Source organism: Moschus berezovskii, chromosome 13 (genome assembly GCF_049115385.1).
Source record: "Moschus berezovskii isolate FMDL1 chromosome 13, NW_MosBer_1.0, whole genome shotgun sequence".
Classification (NCBI taxonomy): domain Eukaryota; kingdom Metazoa; phylum Chordata; class Mammalia; order Artiodactyla; family Moschidae; genus Moschus; species Moschus berezovskii.
The window spans coordinates 11,366,813-11,386,287 of NC_142472.1; the positions used below are offsets into that span (position 1 = coordinate 11,366,813).

Genomic DNA, 19,475 nt, shown 5'->3' on the forward strand with positions numbered 1-19,475 from the left:
TTCAGTCACTCAGTCGTGTCCGACTCTTTGTGACCCTGTGAACCGCAGCATGCCATGCCTCCCTGTCCATCACCAACTCCCAGAGTCCACCCAAACTCATGTCCACTGAGTTGATGATGCCATCCAACTATCTCATCTTCTGTCATCATCCCCTTCTCCTCCTGCCTTCAATCTTTCCCAACATCAGGGTCTTTTCCAATGAGTCAGCTCTTCGCATCAGGTGGCCAAAATATTGGAGTTTCAGCTTCAACGTCAGTACTTCCAATGAATACCCAGGACTGATCTCCTTTAGGGTGGACTGGTTGGATCTCCTTGCAGTTCAAGGGACTCTCAAGAGTCTTCTCCAACACCACAGTTCAAAAGCATCAATTCTTCTGTGCTTTAAGCTTTCTTTATAGTCCAACTCTCACATCCATACATGACTACTGGAAAAACCATAGCCTTGACTAGATGGACCTTTGTTGACAAAGTAATGTCTCTGCTTTTTAATATGCTATCTAGGTTGGTCATAATTTTCCTTCCAAGGAGTAAGCGTCTTTTTAATTTCATGGCTGCAATCACCATGTGCAGTGATTTTGGAACCTCCCAAAATAAAGTCAGCCACTGTTTCCCCATCTATTTGCCATGAAGTGATAGGACCGGATGCCATGATCTTAGTTTTCTGAATGTTGAGCTTTAAGCCAACTTTTTCACTCTCCTCTTTCACTTTCATCAAGAGGCTCTTTAGTTCTTCTTCACTCTCTGCCATAAGGGTGGTGTCATCTGCATTTTCTGCTTAATACCCCTTAATGGCTTCCCGTGCAGCTTAGGCTAAGAGACACAGTCTTTAATACACCTATCAGCCCGGTCTGTACTCTGCTCACCCTACCAGGCTGAGCCTATGCTGCTCTCCCCCAGACCACCGCACTGAAGCTGAGTGGGCCATCTTTCAGTTCTCCAAACCCACAGGCTCTTTTGTGTCTCAGCATCTTGGCACGTGCTGTGCTATCCCCTCTCCCTAGCTCGCTCCGCCATTCTTTATTCAACTGCGCTCTTCCTTCCGGCCACAGCTGAAGAGTGCCTCCCTCAGAGAGGCTTATTTGAGCCCAGACTGGTTGAGCATCTTCTGCGTTTCTTTCAGTGCACTTGTCACAGCTGCATGTAAACCAGCAGTTGTGTGGCTTGTTACTTACGGGGTGATTCTACAGGGACCTCTGCACGAGTTTATAGAGACCTTGGACTGCCAACGCGTCTCACTGTTCTCCTTCCTCCCAGCCTGCTTACCATTGCATGTGGTGAACCACAGTGATGTTATCACTTCAAATGGTGCCCTGGCATTAGCTTTCCATTAAGGAATGCTATTAGTGGAATGTCCACAAGCAAAGCCCTTTCTGGGAAAAGATGTCTCTGGCATGGTGGGACTCTGGGTCCTCTGTGGCCCAATGACCTGCACACTGACCCTGGTGGTTGAGGACTGCCACCTGGAAGAGAGACTTCTAGCAGCATGATTCAGACCCTGGGGATTTTTTTTTTTTTTTCTTTTCTGTGTGTACATTTATTTGGAACACCTGGGTCATTTATACAATTTCCTGCTTGTGAAATGGTAGTAACTGTACGTCCCTAACTTTTTAAACATTTTTCACTTGTCTACAGTTAACACTGAATGAAAACATGAAACTTAATGTTTAATATTGTTTGGCTCCTAGAATGTACTATTCTAAAACATAATGATCAAATATTTTAAACACAAAAAATGAGTTACCATATGTAAGGCCTGGGTTTTTGATACGCATTTTTCTAATTTTTTTTCTAGAAGCCATACACAAGATTGGAAAGAAAAGAAAAGCTACCACTTTATATTAGGAGCACAGTTGGGAGGAAAGAACAAAGATAATGAATTAATTGACCTTGATTAGGGACATGATTATTTCACTCACTCAGTTGTGTTCAACTGTTGGCGACTGCCAGGCTCTTCTGTCCATGGGATTCTCCTGGCAAGAATACTTGAGAGGGTAGCCATTTCCTTCTCCAGGGGATCTTCCCAACCGAGGGACTGAACCCGTGTCTCTTTCATTGGCAGCAGATTACTTACCACTGAGCCACCTGGGAAGCTCCACTCACAAATACGATTTTAAATGACAGGATTCTGTAAGCTGTGATTATGGGATGAATGCACTGAGCTCTCCGTGCTGGTGTCCCCTGTGGCAGAAGGCCTTCTCCTCCTCTTCTTCCCCACCTCCCCTGCTCCTCCGCACCCTCCGCCATGTATTATTAATCTAATTCTAACTGCACTGCGAGAAAACACTTCATAAATTGTTTTTTAACAAACTATTTTAAATCATTCTCGCCCCCCACCATACACACACACCCAGATGATAACAAAGAGGCCTTTAGATCTTTAGATCACAAAGGGACCGTTTCTGTTTGAGCAAAGAATATGTTTCGCTGAAACAAAACTCTTCCTCCTTGTACAGTTAGAAAGAAAAACGCTTACTACGATATTTTCCCCAGCATTCGTTTGGCTCCAGCACAAATAGCATGCCTGTTTCAGCATCTTGCACCTAGATGTCTGTTTTCACCGTTTAATTTTTTTAAAAGTCATGTAGCCTGTATGAATAAACGTTTGTGGTAGGGATGGGAATTTGGTATAGTCGTAAACGGGGCTATGATTTCATAGAATAGTTAGCAGTGATATTAGTGCCATACGTTGTAGCTGTACAGGGGCACTGATGAGTGAGCAAGTTGGGGGCTGTGTGTGTGTGTGTCTCTGTGTGTGTGTGTGTGTACGTGTGTGTGTCCCCTGAATGGCGGGAAGGAGGGGCGCTCGGCACTCTGCCACTGGACGGGGCTCCTGGGGGAGCCATGTCCTCATAATCCCTGCCCTCCTCATCTGGCCCAAGCCCACCTGACTTCCGTTGTGGTGTTTGTCAGCCCTGGTGGCTTCTCTCCCAGACAGCCATTTGTAGCTCACCTATTAAAATAATAGACGCTCTTTGAAGGTGAATTATGTATCTTTTCATGGGAACAAATTTTTAAAATTTCCACATGTAATCTCTCAAGGGTTTCTATAAAGTGCATTGAAGGCAAATGTTACTCTGCTTATAGCACACACACAGCAATTACATGGCAGTTAAATTGTTTCTCAGGTCACATAACAACATTATAATAAAGGGGTGGTTGATCCAGAAATTATGATTTTGGAGTCTCATACCTGTCCATAATGGATAAATCACTGTACTCGACCCCGATCGTTTCCTCAGCAATTTTGTAGGTAATTGAAGTGTTAGGAGAGAAGAGTAATTATTTGTATTACTACATATGCTGTGAAAGGAATAACTGTTGCTTTAAAGTTCTCACTGAGGCGGCAGAATTCACTCCTGACTGCTGAATGCAAGCCTCTGTTTTTCTTTTTCTCCCCCTTACTCCTTTCCTGCGACCCATGATGCTTCTTCCCGGAAAGTCTTGTTGCTCCCCAGACATACCATGCTCTTCCAACCCTCCAAACCTTTCTGAACAGTGGTTTCTTTTCCCTTGAGTGCCTTTTGTTCTGTTCACAAAATCTTGCTCCTTCTTTAAAGACGTTGGTTTTCAAAATATGTTGCCTGGGTTAGCAACATCAGCACACTTGGGAGCTCCTCAGAGCTACAGAGCCTCACCAGCCCTCCAGGTGCCTGCAGTGGACAATTTGGGGGCAGGGGGAGAGAGACAGCAGCTCAGCAGAGGGTCTTGGGGGAGACCCTATGCCCATAGAGGGCCAGCATGCACAGATGGACCTCCCTCCCCAGCTGGATCGTCCTTGAGAGGATTGGAAGAGGGCCCAGCAGTCTCTGCTCTAACAAGCTCTCTGAGTAGTTCTGACGTGGTGGAGTTTGAGAATTGCCACGTTCAGACACCTTTCACATGGCACCTCGTCCCAGAGGCTTGTCCTGAGAATTCTTGAGCAGGCAGTCATCTCTCACATTGAGATCCTTTTTCTTAGTGTATTGCTTAGTCAGGGAAGGCTAGCTGTGGTAGCCAGATGGCAGTAGCTTAACAACGAGTTTATTTTCACTTGCGACAGGGTCCCATTGGGTATGCCTTGTGTGGTCTTCCATGTGATGGTTCAGAGCCTAGTTCCCTTACACCAGGGCGTCTCCCTTGCCCATGACCTCCTCAGAGCTCTCTGTGTGGTCTGCGCTTTCAGTGGGCCCTTCAAGGAGAGAGCGAGCGAGCGAGCTCGGACCCTTGTGCACCATGTTTTATAACCGCACCCAGGCTCTGCTACCTCATTTTTCTGATATTCCTCAGCCAGAACCCAGTCACATAGTTTTCAGTCTGACTGCCAGAGAAATTGGAAGGGTGGTCTGTCTTTCTACCCCAGGAAGAAGACACAGGATTGGGGAGCATCTGGCCCCCTTCTGTCCAGTCACAATACTGTGCCAGCCATAGACATTATTGTACATTTGCTAGTAACTGTATTTAAAAAAGTAAAAGGAAACAAAAGAAATTAATTTTAATAATATATTTAGTATATACCAGTATTATTCTGTGGTTAAGAAATGCTTGTGAGTGATTGAGCAGGCAGGAGATTTAATGCATGAATCAACTGAGTCATGAATGGACTAATGAGTAAATATGGGGGAGCATTCCTCTTGGCTCTTTGAACTACTCTCATGAAAGTTCCTAAGAAGTTCTCTTTTGTGACAAGTGCTGGTTTGCACAGAGTATGACAAGATTAGTGTCACAGCAGAAGAGTAAAGTAAGTCCAGTTAGCTGGGGTGCTAGTTTGTAGTACTGGACTGCAGGAACCTTGAGCTGAGAAAAACTGATGGTCAGATGGTTTGATGTCCTCATTTGAAGAGCACGTGTCCCTGAGACAAGTGGAGACTTGGAGCTGGCATGTTAGCTCCAGGGAGCTGGGTCTGCTGGCGCTTTTGGTTGATTTAACTCTATTGCAGTAAATCTGAAGCCCTGTGTTTCCCCCTGAATTAATGAACACATATCTTGGAACATGCTGCCATTATTTCAAAGCAAGATGCTAGGAAGATTGTTAACATAGTCTCCGTTTAAAAACGCTGCTAAACAGAACCTCCTTAAGATTGTTTGTTTGTTTGTTTTACCACCTTTTCTTTAAGTCTCCAGTCGGGAACTCGGAACGCTCATGTAAGTTTTATCAGTCTAGTGTACACCTCTGAGATCCTATTGAGGAAGGCAGACAGGGGAACATTAGACAGCAGTACTGGATTAGGGTCTTATTGTTTTTTTTTTCATTACTGCCCTAACTGCAGTGTGGAGGATGCATATGGAGGATGTCACTTTGGCATCTTATTCCTCTGCAGCAGGAAGAAAGGAAATCCTTAGAAATGCACGTTGCCTTTCTCTAAACAGATTGCTTCATTGCTTTTAGTTAGCCGCCATCGTGGTCACAAATTTGAACTTGAACGAGCGCTTCTAACTCAGCTGGCAAATAAGGTATTAAGGAATTCTAGGCAACAAAACCCTCGGGGCTTGGTTTTTTTCTATATTCTCTTCAGGGAAGTATCCTGCTGAGCGCCCATTTCGGTGTGTGAACAGACCACTGAAATAACTGCAGAGATGTGGGGCTCTTGCTACTCTGCAGGGCCTTTCTTATTGGCTTGGAGTTGAAAGGCATTTTATTTTGGCAGGTGTCGGGGAAGACGGGGCAAGGAAGGTGGATGAAGGGTGATTCTGGTGGAAGAGCCCACCCGCAAAGTTGTATTTTTCCCCCAAAATCCAGGTAAATAGATATGATCAGTGGAAACCTGCCATGGCATTTCAGTAAGACTAAGCTGTGTGTCGTGGAGAAGGAAAGAGTAACCTACTCCAGTATTCTTGCTGGGAAAATACTGTGGACAGGGGAGCCTGGCGGGCTATATAGTCCGTGGGGTTGCAAAGAGTCGGACACGACTTAGCAACTGAGCACGAGCATGAAAGTGTGTGTCCATCCCCTGGAGGACAGTGAAAGTTTTGGCCTCATCCCAGTCCTCTGCTTTCAGCTAAGTACAGTCATCTGTGTCATGCCTGTAAGAGATGCTAATATGTCTGGGAACCCATCCATGTTTCCTTGTATTGGATCTGGGCTTAAACATTGTGGGTGTTCTTCCTCTGTTACCAAGATCAATGACTCTCAGACTGAGGTGAGAGCCTGCTACAGCATTAAGTATCGCCTGGAGAACTTCCCCAGCTCTCAGCTCAAGGCCCCAGTTCAGAAGTTCTGGGTGGAGTCATGGATCTGTACAACACAGAGGTGAGCAGGCACCTGGCAGGTTAAGATCAGGAGGTGGCAGGGAACATTCCAGGTTGACAGACAGCATTTCTGGAGGCATGGAGGAGAGCCGTGAGGAGGCAATACAGCATGTTCTTGTTCATGATATTTGGGACGAGGGTGGTGAGGAGGGCAGGGGAGACCACACTGGGTCTGTGTGCTGCATGTGCCGGCAGGCTGTAGGTGAAGGGTGGTCGTGGTTTACCCAGGGAGAGGCCATCCTGCCCTGGGAGCTGGCTCTCCAGGGTGTACTGTGTTTCTTCTTTCCCTCCTTGGGGGGATTAACATGGGCAGACAGTCTTTGCCCTCACATTCCCGTCTTCCCTCACTCTGTTCCGTGCTTTCAACTATTAGGTTCCACCTAGGTGTGAACCATAAAATAAGATAAAAAAGATTTCAGTCGAGTGGGGTTTCGGCCCACATTGCCCCTGTAGGGGCTTTCCAGGGGGCAGTAGTGGTCAAGAACCTGTATGCCAGTGCTGGAGACACAAGAGATGTGGTTTGATCCCCGGCTCTGGAAGATCCCCTGGAGAAGGAACTGGCAACCCACTCCAGTACTCTTGCCTGGGAAATCCCATAGACAGAGGAGCCTGGTGGGCTACAGTCCATGGGGTCACACAGAGTTGGAAATGACTAAACTGACTTAGCACAGCATGACCCCTGTGTTCACTTCGTCTTCTAAGGAAGAAGAATTCATGTTGAGCTTGATTTTAAATCTTTCAAGTTGTGGATGATATCTGAAGATCTGGTCACTTGTAGAACATTTAAAAGTAGGTGTTGATTTTATCTTTATGGTCAAGGCAAGTAAAAATGACCTCTTGTTAATCTGTTTAAAAGTTGTTTTACCATGTAGGACCTCTGTGACCTTGGACTGATCCCCTAAGTTCTGTGCCTTGGTTTCCTTGTCTGTAAAATAAGAGTTGGTGGAGGAATATACCGCTTATCGCACTGCCAGACATAGAGTAAAGCCATGCTGAGCAGAGCTGTACTGGAGCCTGAAGCAAAAAGAAAAAAAAAAATCAGTAATACTGATCTTATCTATTTCTTTCAGGTTGTGATTTGTTTATCATGGCTTTTTGAGGGGTATGAACTTTGATTTCATTTGAGTGTTTCATTAAATTTTACTTGATTACTGAGTTTTTAGTGCTGTCTTAAATTCTGTCTCTCAACTGAGTGCTCCACTTAACTAATCCCAGTCATGACCATGGAGGAAGTATTTATTCATGCATTAGCTACGTTTTAGACATAATTTTAAAAGTTTCCCAAATAGGAATAAATGGCTTTAGAAATGTTAGATAATGTTTAGTTTAAAATAATTCATGCTTATTAAGGGTAGTCTAAAAAGTATAGATAAGTAGAAAATAGGGAAGATGAAAGCTTTTGTTCCATATTTCAGACACAACTCTATCAACATTGAACTTCAGTTTTCATTTCTTGTTATCTTCCATCCTAATATTTTCAGGCCTCAGAAAACTCTGCAGTATTTTCTGTGACTCCCTTAAGGAGATGTGTGTTCGAAAGGGAGGTCAAATTCGCTTGAAATAAAATATTCCGATCTACTTAATTATTAGGTTTAATGTTAATTTTGAAGCAGAGTTCCAAAGCATAGTAACTATGTGAACTTAAGGTAAGTTATTTAGTTTATAAGAACACTGATTTCTTTAAAGAAAAATACCTCTTTATAGTGTTACTATTTTAAGGGTTGAATTGAACTGAATTAAACGAGTATGTATGCTGAACGCCTCGCACACAGGAGGGACTTGGGAACGTTCTCCTTGCCTATCACCTCCAGACCCCAAGGCCATTCATTCTGTTTCCTTCCCATTTCTCTTCTGTATTGAAATTCCTGTGTGACAGTCACCTGAACAAATAAATAATCATTGACTTCTAGATATAGGTCTTGACATAGCATAAATCGATGCGTGTGCCTGGATAGTTCCCAAGCGCTTCATGGAACATTGGAAGCCTCATTTATATTGTAGTTATTTAACCTCCTAGCTTTGAATCGACGGCGGGATTTTAAGGCCTGGCCCCTCTTTGTGGAAAGGCCAGTGGGATAGTCATAGCTACTTTTCCGAGCCTGATTAAACACCCCCACTGCCCACCCCCCACCCACCCTCTCTCTTTTAGCCCTGCTTTTCCTGGAAGAGTGTTTTCCCTTGTGTGGGAGGGGAAAGCCGAAGCCCATTGTGTTGCGTGTGTCACTCTTTAGGAATGTGACAAGTATCACTGGCCTGTTCAGCAGCTTCAGTGGACCAGAGGTGGCTGCAGCTCCGTCACCATTCCACCTCCACCACCACCTTTGGTCTCTAGGCTGTGTGGTGTGTGCGTGTCGATTCGGTAGTGGGGAGAAAGGAAGCCCCAGTAGCCTACCTTCCCTGACCTCTACCCTCCTCACCTACCGTGTTTTTCTCTCCACCTCTGGTTACTTCAATCTGTAGCTTATCTATGAAAGATTCATTGAGTTGAGTTATGTATTTTTACTAGTACTCAGGGGAAAACTTTGATTTGTCAGGATGTGTGGTTGTCCGGGAATAAGGTTTGAGCCCCTGAAGCCGCTGGCTTTGTTTTCTCTTCCTTGCCAGTCTCTTAACTTCACAAAGGAAATCAGTCACAATGAGCGCTGTTTAGGCAGCAGGATGAGAAAGGATACATCATCTTCACCGCTGATGAGTGTATCTTATGGAAAGGACGTAATCTGCTGCTGCTGCCGAAGAGGGGACTTCCCAATCATTGTCAGGGGACCGGCACGACTGTCAGCGAGCATTCTCCTTTCGTCGTCCAGTCGCTCACTCGTGTCCGGCTCTTTTGTGACCCCCCAGACTGTAGCCCGCGAGGCTTCTCTGTCCATGGGGTTCTCCAGACAATAATTCTGGAGTGGGTTGCCATTTCCTTCTCCAAGGGATCCCTCTGAACCGGGGATCAGACCCAGGCATCGAACGTGTGTTTCCTGCTTGGCAGGTGGATTCTTTACCACTGAGCCACATTGTCTTTTTAATTCAAGCTGGATTTGGCCAGATCTGCTGGATCACTTTGCGGAGTTTCCTCATGGTGTGTTTGTCCCTTGAAGACTGGGAGTGTTTCTGTTTTTGCAGAAGTCGGTATGCTGTGTTGGCTGGACCATTCTCCTTCTGCCAGGTTAGGGAGCTGATGGCCATGAACTGTGACACCTAGAGGGTAATCAGAGCCCTGTGACCTCTCCAGCTTGTCGCTTCTCTGTCATGGACGCATCAAGATGGTCCCCAGCTTTCTACCTTGTAAACACTCATGGGACTGGCTTTAAGTAAATTAGCATACACAGATATTTTTATGAAGCCTATATCCTCAGAGGGTGGCTCTTTGCATTTTTCATTATGTTCTTTTGAGAGGTGGATGGGGGAGAAGTGAAAGAATGGATGTTCGTCTTCCATTTATAGCTGAATAAGGCATTTGAAGGGAAAGCTTTAGTGCTTAGGGCCTTACAAGAAGGTTTTGATTATCTTTTCTCACCAGGCACACATTCTCTGGCCCTTCTCCTCAACATTTGTCACGTGGTGAGGAAAGTTAGAAAATTCTACTTTGTGTGAACTCCCTTGGTGCTGGAGTTTGTAATAAATCAAGCCAAGGTGAGACAGTTTCACTGTTTGTTCTATAAGCAAACGTTTATAGATTATCTACTGCGCACACAGCACACAGCTGTTCCCCCCTGCCACCGCGGTGCTCAGAGCTGACGAGGGCAGATGACATGCCGGTCCAGTCCAGGTGGAGGCCACGGCAGGCCCCGCTGTGGTAACTCAGGCCGGGAGTTTCATTTCCTGAGAAAAATCCCAAGCATGTTATGTTTCCCTTGGCTTTGTAAGTTTCCATCTCTGAAACAAATCATTGACACTGCTGGCTGAATGATCATCATTGTGACCAAAACAAATAGTTCACAGAGAAACTCTTGGTGTCCAGAGTATAGGAGCTCTGTATCCAGCCCAAGGGGATCCTGACCCTTCAGTGAATTCACCTGATAAATGTGTTCTGAGCACGTACCCTGTCTTAGGACCTGGGAATAGAGCAGTACACGAAATAGACGAAAATCTCTGTCTTCCCAGAGCCGCTGCTTGTTTTAGAGTGGAGCTGGACAGACACTAAACAAATAAGGAAAACAGGAATATAGAACGCCAGATGGTGACAGAGGCAGTGCGAGAGTGTAGGTAGGGAAGGGGGATGTTGTGGGTAGGGGTGGGCTGTCTTCACAAGAAGCTTCTAGATCATTCGCGGCTGCCGGCAGCGTTCTACGACAACAGTGGGACACGTCCGTTGCCCCCTGGGTCTTGGGAGTGAACGATGTCTAGCTCGGATCGTAATGGTGATCCCTGTCTTCCAGGTGAGGGAAGTGGACCCCCAGAGTGGTGAAGTCACTGTCCTACATTCACAGAGCCAGCCCCAGAGAGTACCCTAAGCCTCCCCCGTCTCGAAATGGGAGGACTCCACTTGTCTTACTTCCCTCATCTGAAAACGGAGCCTTCTCTAGGGCCCCTCCCGCTGCCCCAGCACTGTGGGCTCACCCCAGACATGGAGAGAGGGCAGCAGGCCTCCTCCCCGGCTTCTGCACTGTAGGACATCCTTGTCCTCTGCCAGACTCTCAGCTCTGCCTCTGTTGGAAATAAGGCTCTGACACATTTAGATACAGATCCACCTTTTGGTCTGTGTGTTTCTCTTCCGTGTGTTCTAGGACACTATGATTCTGAAATGTATAACATTCCATTGGAGTAGTTTGTTGTTGTTTAGTCACTAAGTTGTGTCCGAATCTTTGCGACCCCACGGGCTGCAGCACACCTCCTGAAGCTTGCTCAGACTCACGTCCATTGAGTTGGTAATGCCATCCAACCATCTCCTCCTCTGTTGTCCCCATCTCCTCCTGCCTTCGCTAGAAGCTGCTCAGTGCACGCTTCATCTGATGACTTATTGGCTTACTTGGGTGTCAGTCAGGGCTTCCTTGGTGGCTTGATCTTGATCATTCGGCCAAATCCAGGGGATCTTCCCAACCCAGGGATCAAACCCAGGTCTCCCGCAATGTTCTAGAGAAGTGAATGGCAACCCACTCCAGTATTCTTGCCTGGATAATCCCCATGGAGAAAGGAGCCTGGCGGGCCATAGTCCATGGGCTTGCAAAGAGTTGGACACAACTGAGCGACTAAGCATGCATAGGACATCAATCAGCAAATGAGTAAGACTGCAGGTGTTGGCACCGCTGATCGCCATCTAATGTCTGTTGATTTAACCTTTTAAATTGCTTTACTGTCTACTTCAGTCAAATTTAAACCTGCTGTCGAGCTTTGTGTCTTAAAACTTTGGTTGACTGTCTGGCTCATCTCTCTGGACCTCAATTTCCTTATTCTGTGAGTGGAGGATCTTCCCCTGGTACCTTGTCTAAGAACTAGATAAAGTCTAGGGGCGTCTCGGTAGAAATTACAGGAACACACAATTTTGAATGTAGGTTTAGAAGGGGTTCATGGACCATTTTCTGCCATGTCCAGGCTTGGATGAATTCCAGGCTAATAAGAAACTCTAGGCCAGATGATAACGTGCATCTCATTTTTTGTGATTATCTGATTAAATCTCTAATGACAAAAATCATCACTGAGATAAGCATCTAACCTCGTGAAAAGTGAAGTGAGAGTGTTAGCCTCACCGTTGTGTCCAACTCTTTGCGACTCCATGGTCTGTCCATGGAATTCTCCAGGCAAGGATACTGGAGCGGGTTGCTGTTCCTTTCTCCAGGGGTCAAACCCAGGTCTTCTGTACTGCAGGCAGATTCTTTACCGTCTGCACTAACAGGGAAGCCCTATCAGACTTCATATCAGAATGTATTTCTTTGATATTAACTCTTCTAAGAGGCCCCAAGGGTCTGATTTAGGAACCCTCCCTCCTCTCCCCTCCCACTTCTACCTGCCTTTTTGTCGCCATGTCCCTCCTCTGTTGTAACTGATGTGTTGTTCCCTGCACCTGTCGCCTTTGGTCCTGTCCTGACGTCTGTTCTCCCACTTCTGTGCACCATGCTTTTGTTTCCTCAGAGGGACAGATCACATTCCCAACACCGTTTCTTTTCTTTGGCCAGCACACTGACCGGTAACAATACACTATGGAAATCTTTAGTCATTTGTTTCTTTTTGTAAGTTTTCTTGATAATTTTTTCTTACTGTTTCACTTTTTCCCAGAAAGGAGAAATGGAGTGATTACTTCGGAGTACATATTTAATATGTATTTAAGTCTCCGCTCCAAAGTATGTGTGTGTGTATATTTTTTATTGTTGTTCAGTCGCCAAGTCACGCCTCACTTCTTTGCGACCCCATGCACGGCAGCACTCCAGGCTTTCCCTGTCCCCCACCATCTGCCAGAGTTTGCCCAAGTTCATGTCCACGAACATGAACACGTCGGTGATGCCATCCAACTGTCTCATCCTCTGTCACCCTCTCCTTCTGCCTTCAACCTTTCCCAGCATCAGGGTCTTTTCCAACGAGTCAGCTCTTCGCATCAAGTGGCCAAAATATTGGAGCTTTAGCTTCAGCATCAGTCCTTCCAGTGAATATGAAGGATTCATTTCCTTTATGATTGACTAGTATAAACACACATTTTATATATTTAAATATACTTTACAAGTATACATACACACATATACACGCAACATATATATACATGTATACACACAACATACACACATATACACAATATACACATACACATATACACACATAAATATATATACACACATATACACAAATATATATACACACATATACACACACAATTTATATATACACACATAATTTATATATATACACACAGATATATACACAGTTTATATATATACACACACATATACACACACGATTTATATATATACACACAGATACACACACACACACATATATATACACAGTTTATATATATACACACACAATTTATATATATACACACAGATATACACACACAATTTATATATATACACACAGATATATACACACAGATACACACATCCACACACATATATATGCATGCACACACATATATATACACACACAGATACACACACATACATATATATATGTTGCCTTTACAGTTAATTGTTATTTTGTAAATATCTTCCTGATTGGCCAAGAACCTCTAATAGGAGAGTAAAAAAAATTCTGTTGAGATAATTGATATTTATTTCTTGTACAGTCATTCTTTATATAGCTGCTAGCTACAGCAAGATGCAGTCTCAAATTTTATATAATTCATTGCTAAAAACAAGTTTATTTACACTTCTTAAAGGTTTCAGTTATGCTGTTTCCAAGGATACCTTGGTTTTTAAAAATGTTTGGCAAGTTTGCAGAATAACATTTTCTTAGCTGGGAGAAAGGAACACTTTAATTATTAGTAAATGATCCATTGGGGTTTAGCATATGAACAGTTGAATGCTCCTGCCTTAATTTGGGCCACGTGAAAATATTTGCATATTTTTACATCTACCAAATTTGTGCTTCAGGGCTAAAGATAATCAGTGACATAAAACTTGACACAAGCATCCAGTTCAATGAATACAGTTTGAATGCTTGCAGAACCTCAGACCCTGGGGACTCAGCTCCTGTCCGCATGAATTAGCGGGCTCACTGGAGAGTACGGCACATACACCCTTAGTAAAAGGTAGACTGTGACAAGCTCCGAGATGGCACTGAATGAAAGAGATGCCCAGAAGGTGCCAGAAGAGGAGCCAATGCAGCCTGGCCGGGAGGAGCCAGGGGTTTTCCTAGGAAGGTGGCATTTACACTGGATCTTGAAGGTCGCGTAGGTGTCCTGTGGGTGAGGGATGACAGGCTCTTTGGAGGCCAAAGTTAGACTTCCTTATAGTAAGTAATATATACTTCGAATAATATACCCTTGGAAAATTCCTTAAATTTCCTATACAGTTTTCATGTTGTTGTTTCTTTTTGTACCCAACCTATGTAATAATTTGTATGTATATTAAAATCTGAGAGCTGAAGTCCATGTGTGGAAGCATCTATTTCATCTTATCTCTGAAATGTTCCTACTTTGCCATGGGTTTTCCTCCATTCCCATTCTGTTTTAACAGTAAAACTCTATACCCTTAATGCATGCTTTTTTTTGGGGGGAGGGGAAATTGTCAGTGTATAGATGATATTTACCTATTTCCATTTTTTAAATCTATTTTTTAATTGGAGGAAAATTACTTTGTAATGTGTTGGCTTCTGCTATACAGCAACACAAATCAGCCTTAAGTAATTATACATATATCACCTCCTCCTTTATTGCATGTTAATAGATGTATGTGTTATTATGAGAGTTCAACTGGTTAATGTGTGAAAGAACTTGAGGTTGCTAGTGTCTGAAGGTTGGTAACTATTTGTGGGTTTGAATTCGGAAGCCCAGCATATACCTTTCCTTTGAAATACTGTAAGGGAAAACTTGACCACATACTTCCTGTCCTTCTATGGTGGCATTTCCTCTTGTGGCTGCTCTGGCCAGATGTCGTTCTCTTGTCCTCGGACACCGATCTCATGGAGCCCTTAGAGAAACCACATCCTACTTGTTGGTTTAGGTTCAGATGCTCAGTGCTGTACCGTGTGATCCCTTGACAGGCAGACTTACTGATACTAGTGTGTGTTGAACGAGCAGAATCAAACAAGGGCCTCTCACGCTGCCTGAGGAGTTAGGGAGCAGGAAAGGTGACAGTCGTATCTCCACTCCTCTAAATCCTGAGAATTTCCTTCCTTCGTAAATTAGACCCCTGCAAAGGTGACAGACCAGACCAGTGTCTTGCTCTCAGAATTGCTTTCCTTTATCTGGATTTGGGTATAATGCTCTGAGTTGGCAGTGAGAAGGCTGTGTGAATTTCGCTGCTGTATTTCCTGTGAACAGTTGGGTGCCTTATCTAGACATTGATCAGTTATCTTCTATGTAGATTTCTCTGTGAGAAACTAGAAAAAATGTCCTTGCCTTATAGCTTGGTATGTTTTTCCTTTTGAGGATGTGAATTATGGAACTGATTACGTTTGCCTTTCTAGTTTGACTACCTAGAAGCTTAGAACCAATTCATAGTTTTTTCCTTGATTACAAAAGAAATATAAATTCACAGCTAAAGTTGTGAAAAGTAGAAAAATTTCAAGAAGATGCCAGGATCGTGGCAGTACACAAGGGGATCAAGACAGCTATTGGAAGACAGGTGTCATAATCAAGCAGCAAAGAGGGAAGGGCAGTGGATTTTAAATTGCTGAAGCACTTTGTAACGTGCTGTAGCAATGCTGCTGGTGGAATTGTCATTTTTGATCACACAGCTGAAGTCCTGAATTTAAGACTAAGGTTAATTTCTTCAGATTGAAACAGCAACAGCAGCAATTCATAGTTACCATTAAATGAGTACCTGCTATGTAACAGGCGCTGTGCTATGCTGTTTTTACACTTTTACCTCTTCACTGAAATTATCTCAGTTGGGTTAAACCCCGATGTTGCCTTTATCTTTAATTGCTGGTCAGTAGCCACTCCAGTACTCTTGCCTAGAAAATCCCATGGATGGAGGAGCCTGGTAGGCTGCAGTCCGTGGGGTCGCTAAGGGTTGGACATGACTGAGCTACTTCACTTTCACTTTTCCCTTTCACACATTGGAGAAGGAAATGGCAACCCACTCCAGTGTTCTTGCCTGGAGAATCCCGGGGACGGGGGAGCCTGGTGGGCTGCCCTCTATGGGGTCACACAGAGTCGGAAACGACTGAAGTGACTTAGCAGCAGCAGCAGCAGCTTTTACCTCGGAGAAGGCAATGGAACCCCATTCCAGTCCTCTTGCCTGGAGAATCCCAGGGACGGGGGAGCCTGGTGGGTTGCCGTCTATGGGGTCGCACAGAGTCGGACACGACTGAAGCGACTTAGCAGCAGCAGCAGCAGCTTTTACCTATTTGTGCTCTCTAGCAGTTGGCACAGTTGCAATAGACAACTGATTCTGCATAGCATCATGCTGATGAGTGTGTCCGTTGCATCCATAATACACCATGTGACCTTCTGCACATAAAACAGCCTCTCTGGCCATCAGTTTCCTCATCTGTAAAATGGGAATAATCATGTTTCCTGCTTCACAGGGTTGTTAAAGGACTCTTCAGTTGGCTCAGTGGTAAAGAATCTGCCTGCTAAGCAGGAGACTCTGGTTCAATCCCTGGGGTCTGGAAGATTCCCTCGAGAGGGAAATGGCAGCCCACTCCAGTATTCTTGCCTGGAGAATTCCATGGAGAGAGGAGCCTGGTGGGCTGTAGTCCATGGGGTTGCAAAGAGTTGGACACAACTTAGCGACTAAAGAACAAGAACAACAACAAGGGTTGTTATAATGATTAAATAAATCACCTGTGCAGGTTTTGGGACACAGTGAGCACTTAACAGTGTTCATAAAATAAATAACCTTTTAAGTTCCTTTTCATTTCCTACAGAATGTCAGGGTATTTTGACCCAATAAATAGAATAGCATTTCTCTCCTTAAAGTCTAGAACTTCTGGTGGCCTAATGATGATGGGAATTTGAGGAAGAATTGGACTTTTTCGAACTCTTTGAGACATTTCTAAAAGGTTTTCAGTTGTTGGTTATGATGTGCTTTGAGCTTCCCTGGTGGCTCAAATGGTAATGAATCTGCCTGCAATGCAGGAGACCCAGGTTCGATCTCTGGGTGGGGAAGATCCCCTGGAGAAGGGAATGGCAACACACTGCCAGTATTCTTGCCTGGAGAGTTCCATGGACAGAGAAGCATGGTGGGCTACAGTCCCTGGGGTCGGAAAGAGTCAGACACAGCTGAGCGACTTTCACATCACACTTAACCATGTGCTTTACTACGGTTCAGCTTGTCTGTTTGGTGCTTTTGGCTTGCTTCCTCTAATTTAGAGAACATCTATAAGTTTTGATTTAACCATTATTTCAAGTCTATATTTATGTAACTGAGGCTCTTTGGGTTTTTTCCTATCCTCTTGTAACCTTACAAAGAGAAATTTTAAAAACTCACAGATTGTATTTATTTTGGAACACAGATATGGTGAGTCTATATTGCCCTGAAAGATTACCCAAGACTGAGAATTTGGGTAGTTAAAAAAATTATTATAGAGACTACTCTTTTTTTAATGGCTTCATAGAATCTTTGTGACTCATTACCCAGTGCTATCCGCACTGAGAAAGATTCCTGAAGTTTGAGTGGCAGAGACTGGGGCAACCTCCGCAGGCCCTGGTGAGAGGATGAACGTGTGGACACAGGGTGCCACCTGGGCGCCCCTGCTGCCCCCTGGGGACCCCACCGGCCTCAGTCACTTGGCTGGGGATGAGGAGACTTGTGCCTGTATCTTACACAGCAGTTTCTGTATTTTCCTGGGTATAGGCACCTGTGTACCTCGTGGCACCTGTTGTTGTTAGGGATACCTGGTTCCGTTGTTTGCATGTTACTACTGCTGCTGCTATTATTTACTGTTACTAAATTCTCCCCAGTCTCAATGAAATAAGCAGAATAAATCCATTAGCACTTTTGGTTTTCCCTGAGATGATTTTAAAATGATCTAAAAATTACTCCACTATTAATGCAAGGAAATGATGAAAATAGCAGGCTTTTGGGGAAATACGTTAAGTGCTGTCACTGCTGAACCATGGGATGATGACCTAGCTACTTTTCCTGTGCTTCGTGTAAATCCCTGTTGACTGTATGACTCTGTCCTTCATGATGTCTATTAATCTTGCCTTCTCAGCTTGTTCTGACACTCCTGGAAGGTGGAGACCCTCTCCTCTGCCTTACCTTTTCAGTGCGATCCTCTCGGTACCTAGTACCAGACTCATTACCAGTATCCACACAACCATTGATGGATTTAAGGTGTTTAATAAAAGCATTTACTGTGATATGTGGAATCTCATGAAAATGTGTGATGACCTTGCCTTTTATCTACTATAAAACAGTAGATAAATTAAGTTTGCCGTGCCAGGGGCTGTCATGCAATGAGAAAGTCTCCTCTTCTGTCTGCCTTTGTGGGGTGCTGGCTATAGGAATCCCTCCTGGTTGCCCCTCCCTGCTTTGATCATCAGCCAAGCATTTGGTGTTTAGCTCTAACATGAAGGAGAGCCTCCTGAAACTGTAAGAATCTGAGAACAGCCTGATGACCTGGCTCCTCTTCAGCTCCCGATATGGAGTAATTACGAAGGAGTCTCACTGTGACTGGTTTGCTTTTCCACACTGCACTGTTTTGATTGGGGTCGATGTGGCCCACGCTGTGTGGAGCAGACACAATGAGACTGGTCTTCACGGGAGAGGCAGTGCACTATGCATTGTACAGTTCAGGGTTTGTTTTCCTCTGGCCGGGCGAGTGGGAACCTCCCATTTTCCGAGCAGTAGTAACACCCCTGGAGGCTGGCCCTCCCACCCTGGCGGGCTCCGCAGACCCAGCCGGCGGGGCTGACCACTTGTGCCTGGGAAGGCAGCTTCCTTTCCGTCCTCCGGCCCCTGGCATGCGTGTGCCTTGCACGGCCAAGGACTCGCAGCTGTCTCAGTTGCAGACTGTGTGACTTGCGTTCTCAGCCGAGGATGCAGGCTGATAAATGCAGGACAAGTAGCCGAAGTGTCAAAAAGGAGCTGGTGATCGAGTCCCCGCTGCGGTGCAAGGATGCAGCTCATGGCGAGGTGGAAGCAGAGAGCCCGGGGCCCCTGCTGGTAAGAGGGGCCGGTCCCGGGGGCTTCTGTTGACTTCCCCACGCAGCACTTTCATCGCCTGTGCGTGCTTCGTGCCTTCTGGCCCTTCGGTTTGATTCTAAACTTGCCTGTCTCTGGCGAGCTCTCTTCTCTGTCTCCTCCTTTAGATTTGACTTGGGTTCCACTTTGATTCTTCTTTGGGAGGAAAGATATGTTGATGTCTTGTGGATGAATGTGGTTTCCAAGAGGCTTCTTTGTATATACAACAACTACATATTGTTCAAAATTAAGTCTCACCTGGCTGCACTGTTGCCACATGTAAACCTGGGAGGCACACTGTAATTGCCTTTAATAGGCTTGAAAAAGATGCCCTTTGCAGAATTAAAACTTGTTCACATTATGTATTTGTGAAAATTAGGAAGGTAATATGGGGGTGTGGTTTAAGGAACCTAGCTACTGAACTTACGTGTGTCCTCACCCCTTTTAACAAGTTTGCCTTGAATTGAACAAAGTAAGAAATAACCTGTGCTTGGAAACCAGTTGCTAGAAAAGTTTCTATTCTTAACATTA

At 44.8% G+C, this 19,475-nt stretch overlaps 1 protein-coding gene across 13 annotated transcripts in view; it reads left to right on the forward strand.

Moving 5' to 3' along the window:
• The window catches only part of DOCK9 (dedicator of cytokinesis 9), a 279,313-nt gene that overhangs the window by 86,075 nt on the left and 173,763 nt on the right, over positions 1-19,475 (forward strand). For 4 of the 13 annotated variants that reach the window (XM_055426591.2, XM_055426594.2, XM_055426600.2 and 1 more), the window contains exon 1: positions 18,664-18,926. The exons of the other annotated variants lie outside the window; for them this stretch is intronic. In XM_055426591.2, coding sequence (XP_055282566.2) covers positions 18,801-18,926 — 126 coding nt within the window. In that variant the 5' untranslated portion in view covers positions 18,664-18,800. Of the gene's footprint in view, positions 1-18,663; positions 18,927-19,475 lie in introns of those variants that run through there. 13 annotated transcript variants of the gene reach the window in all.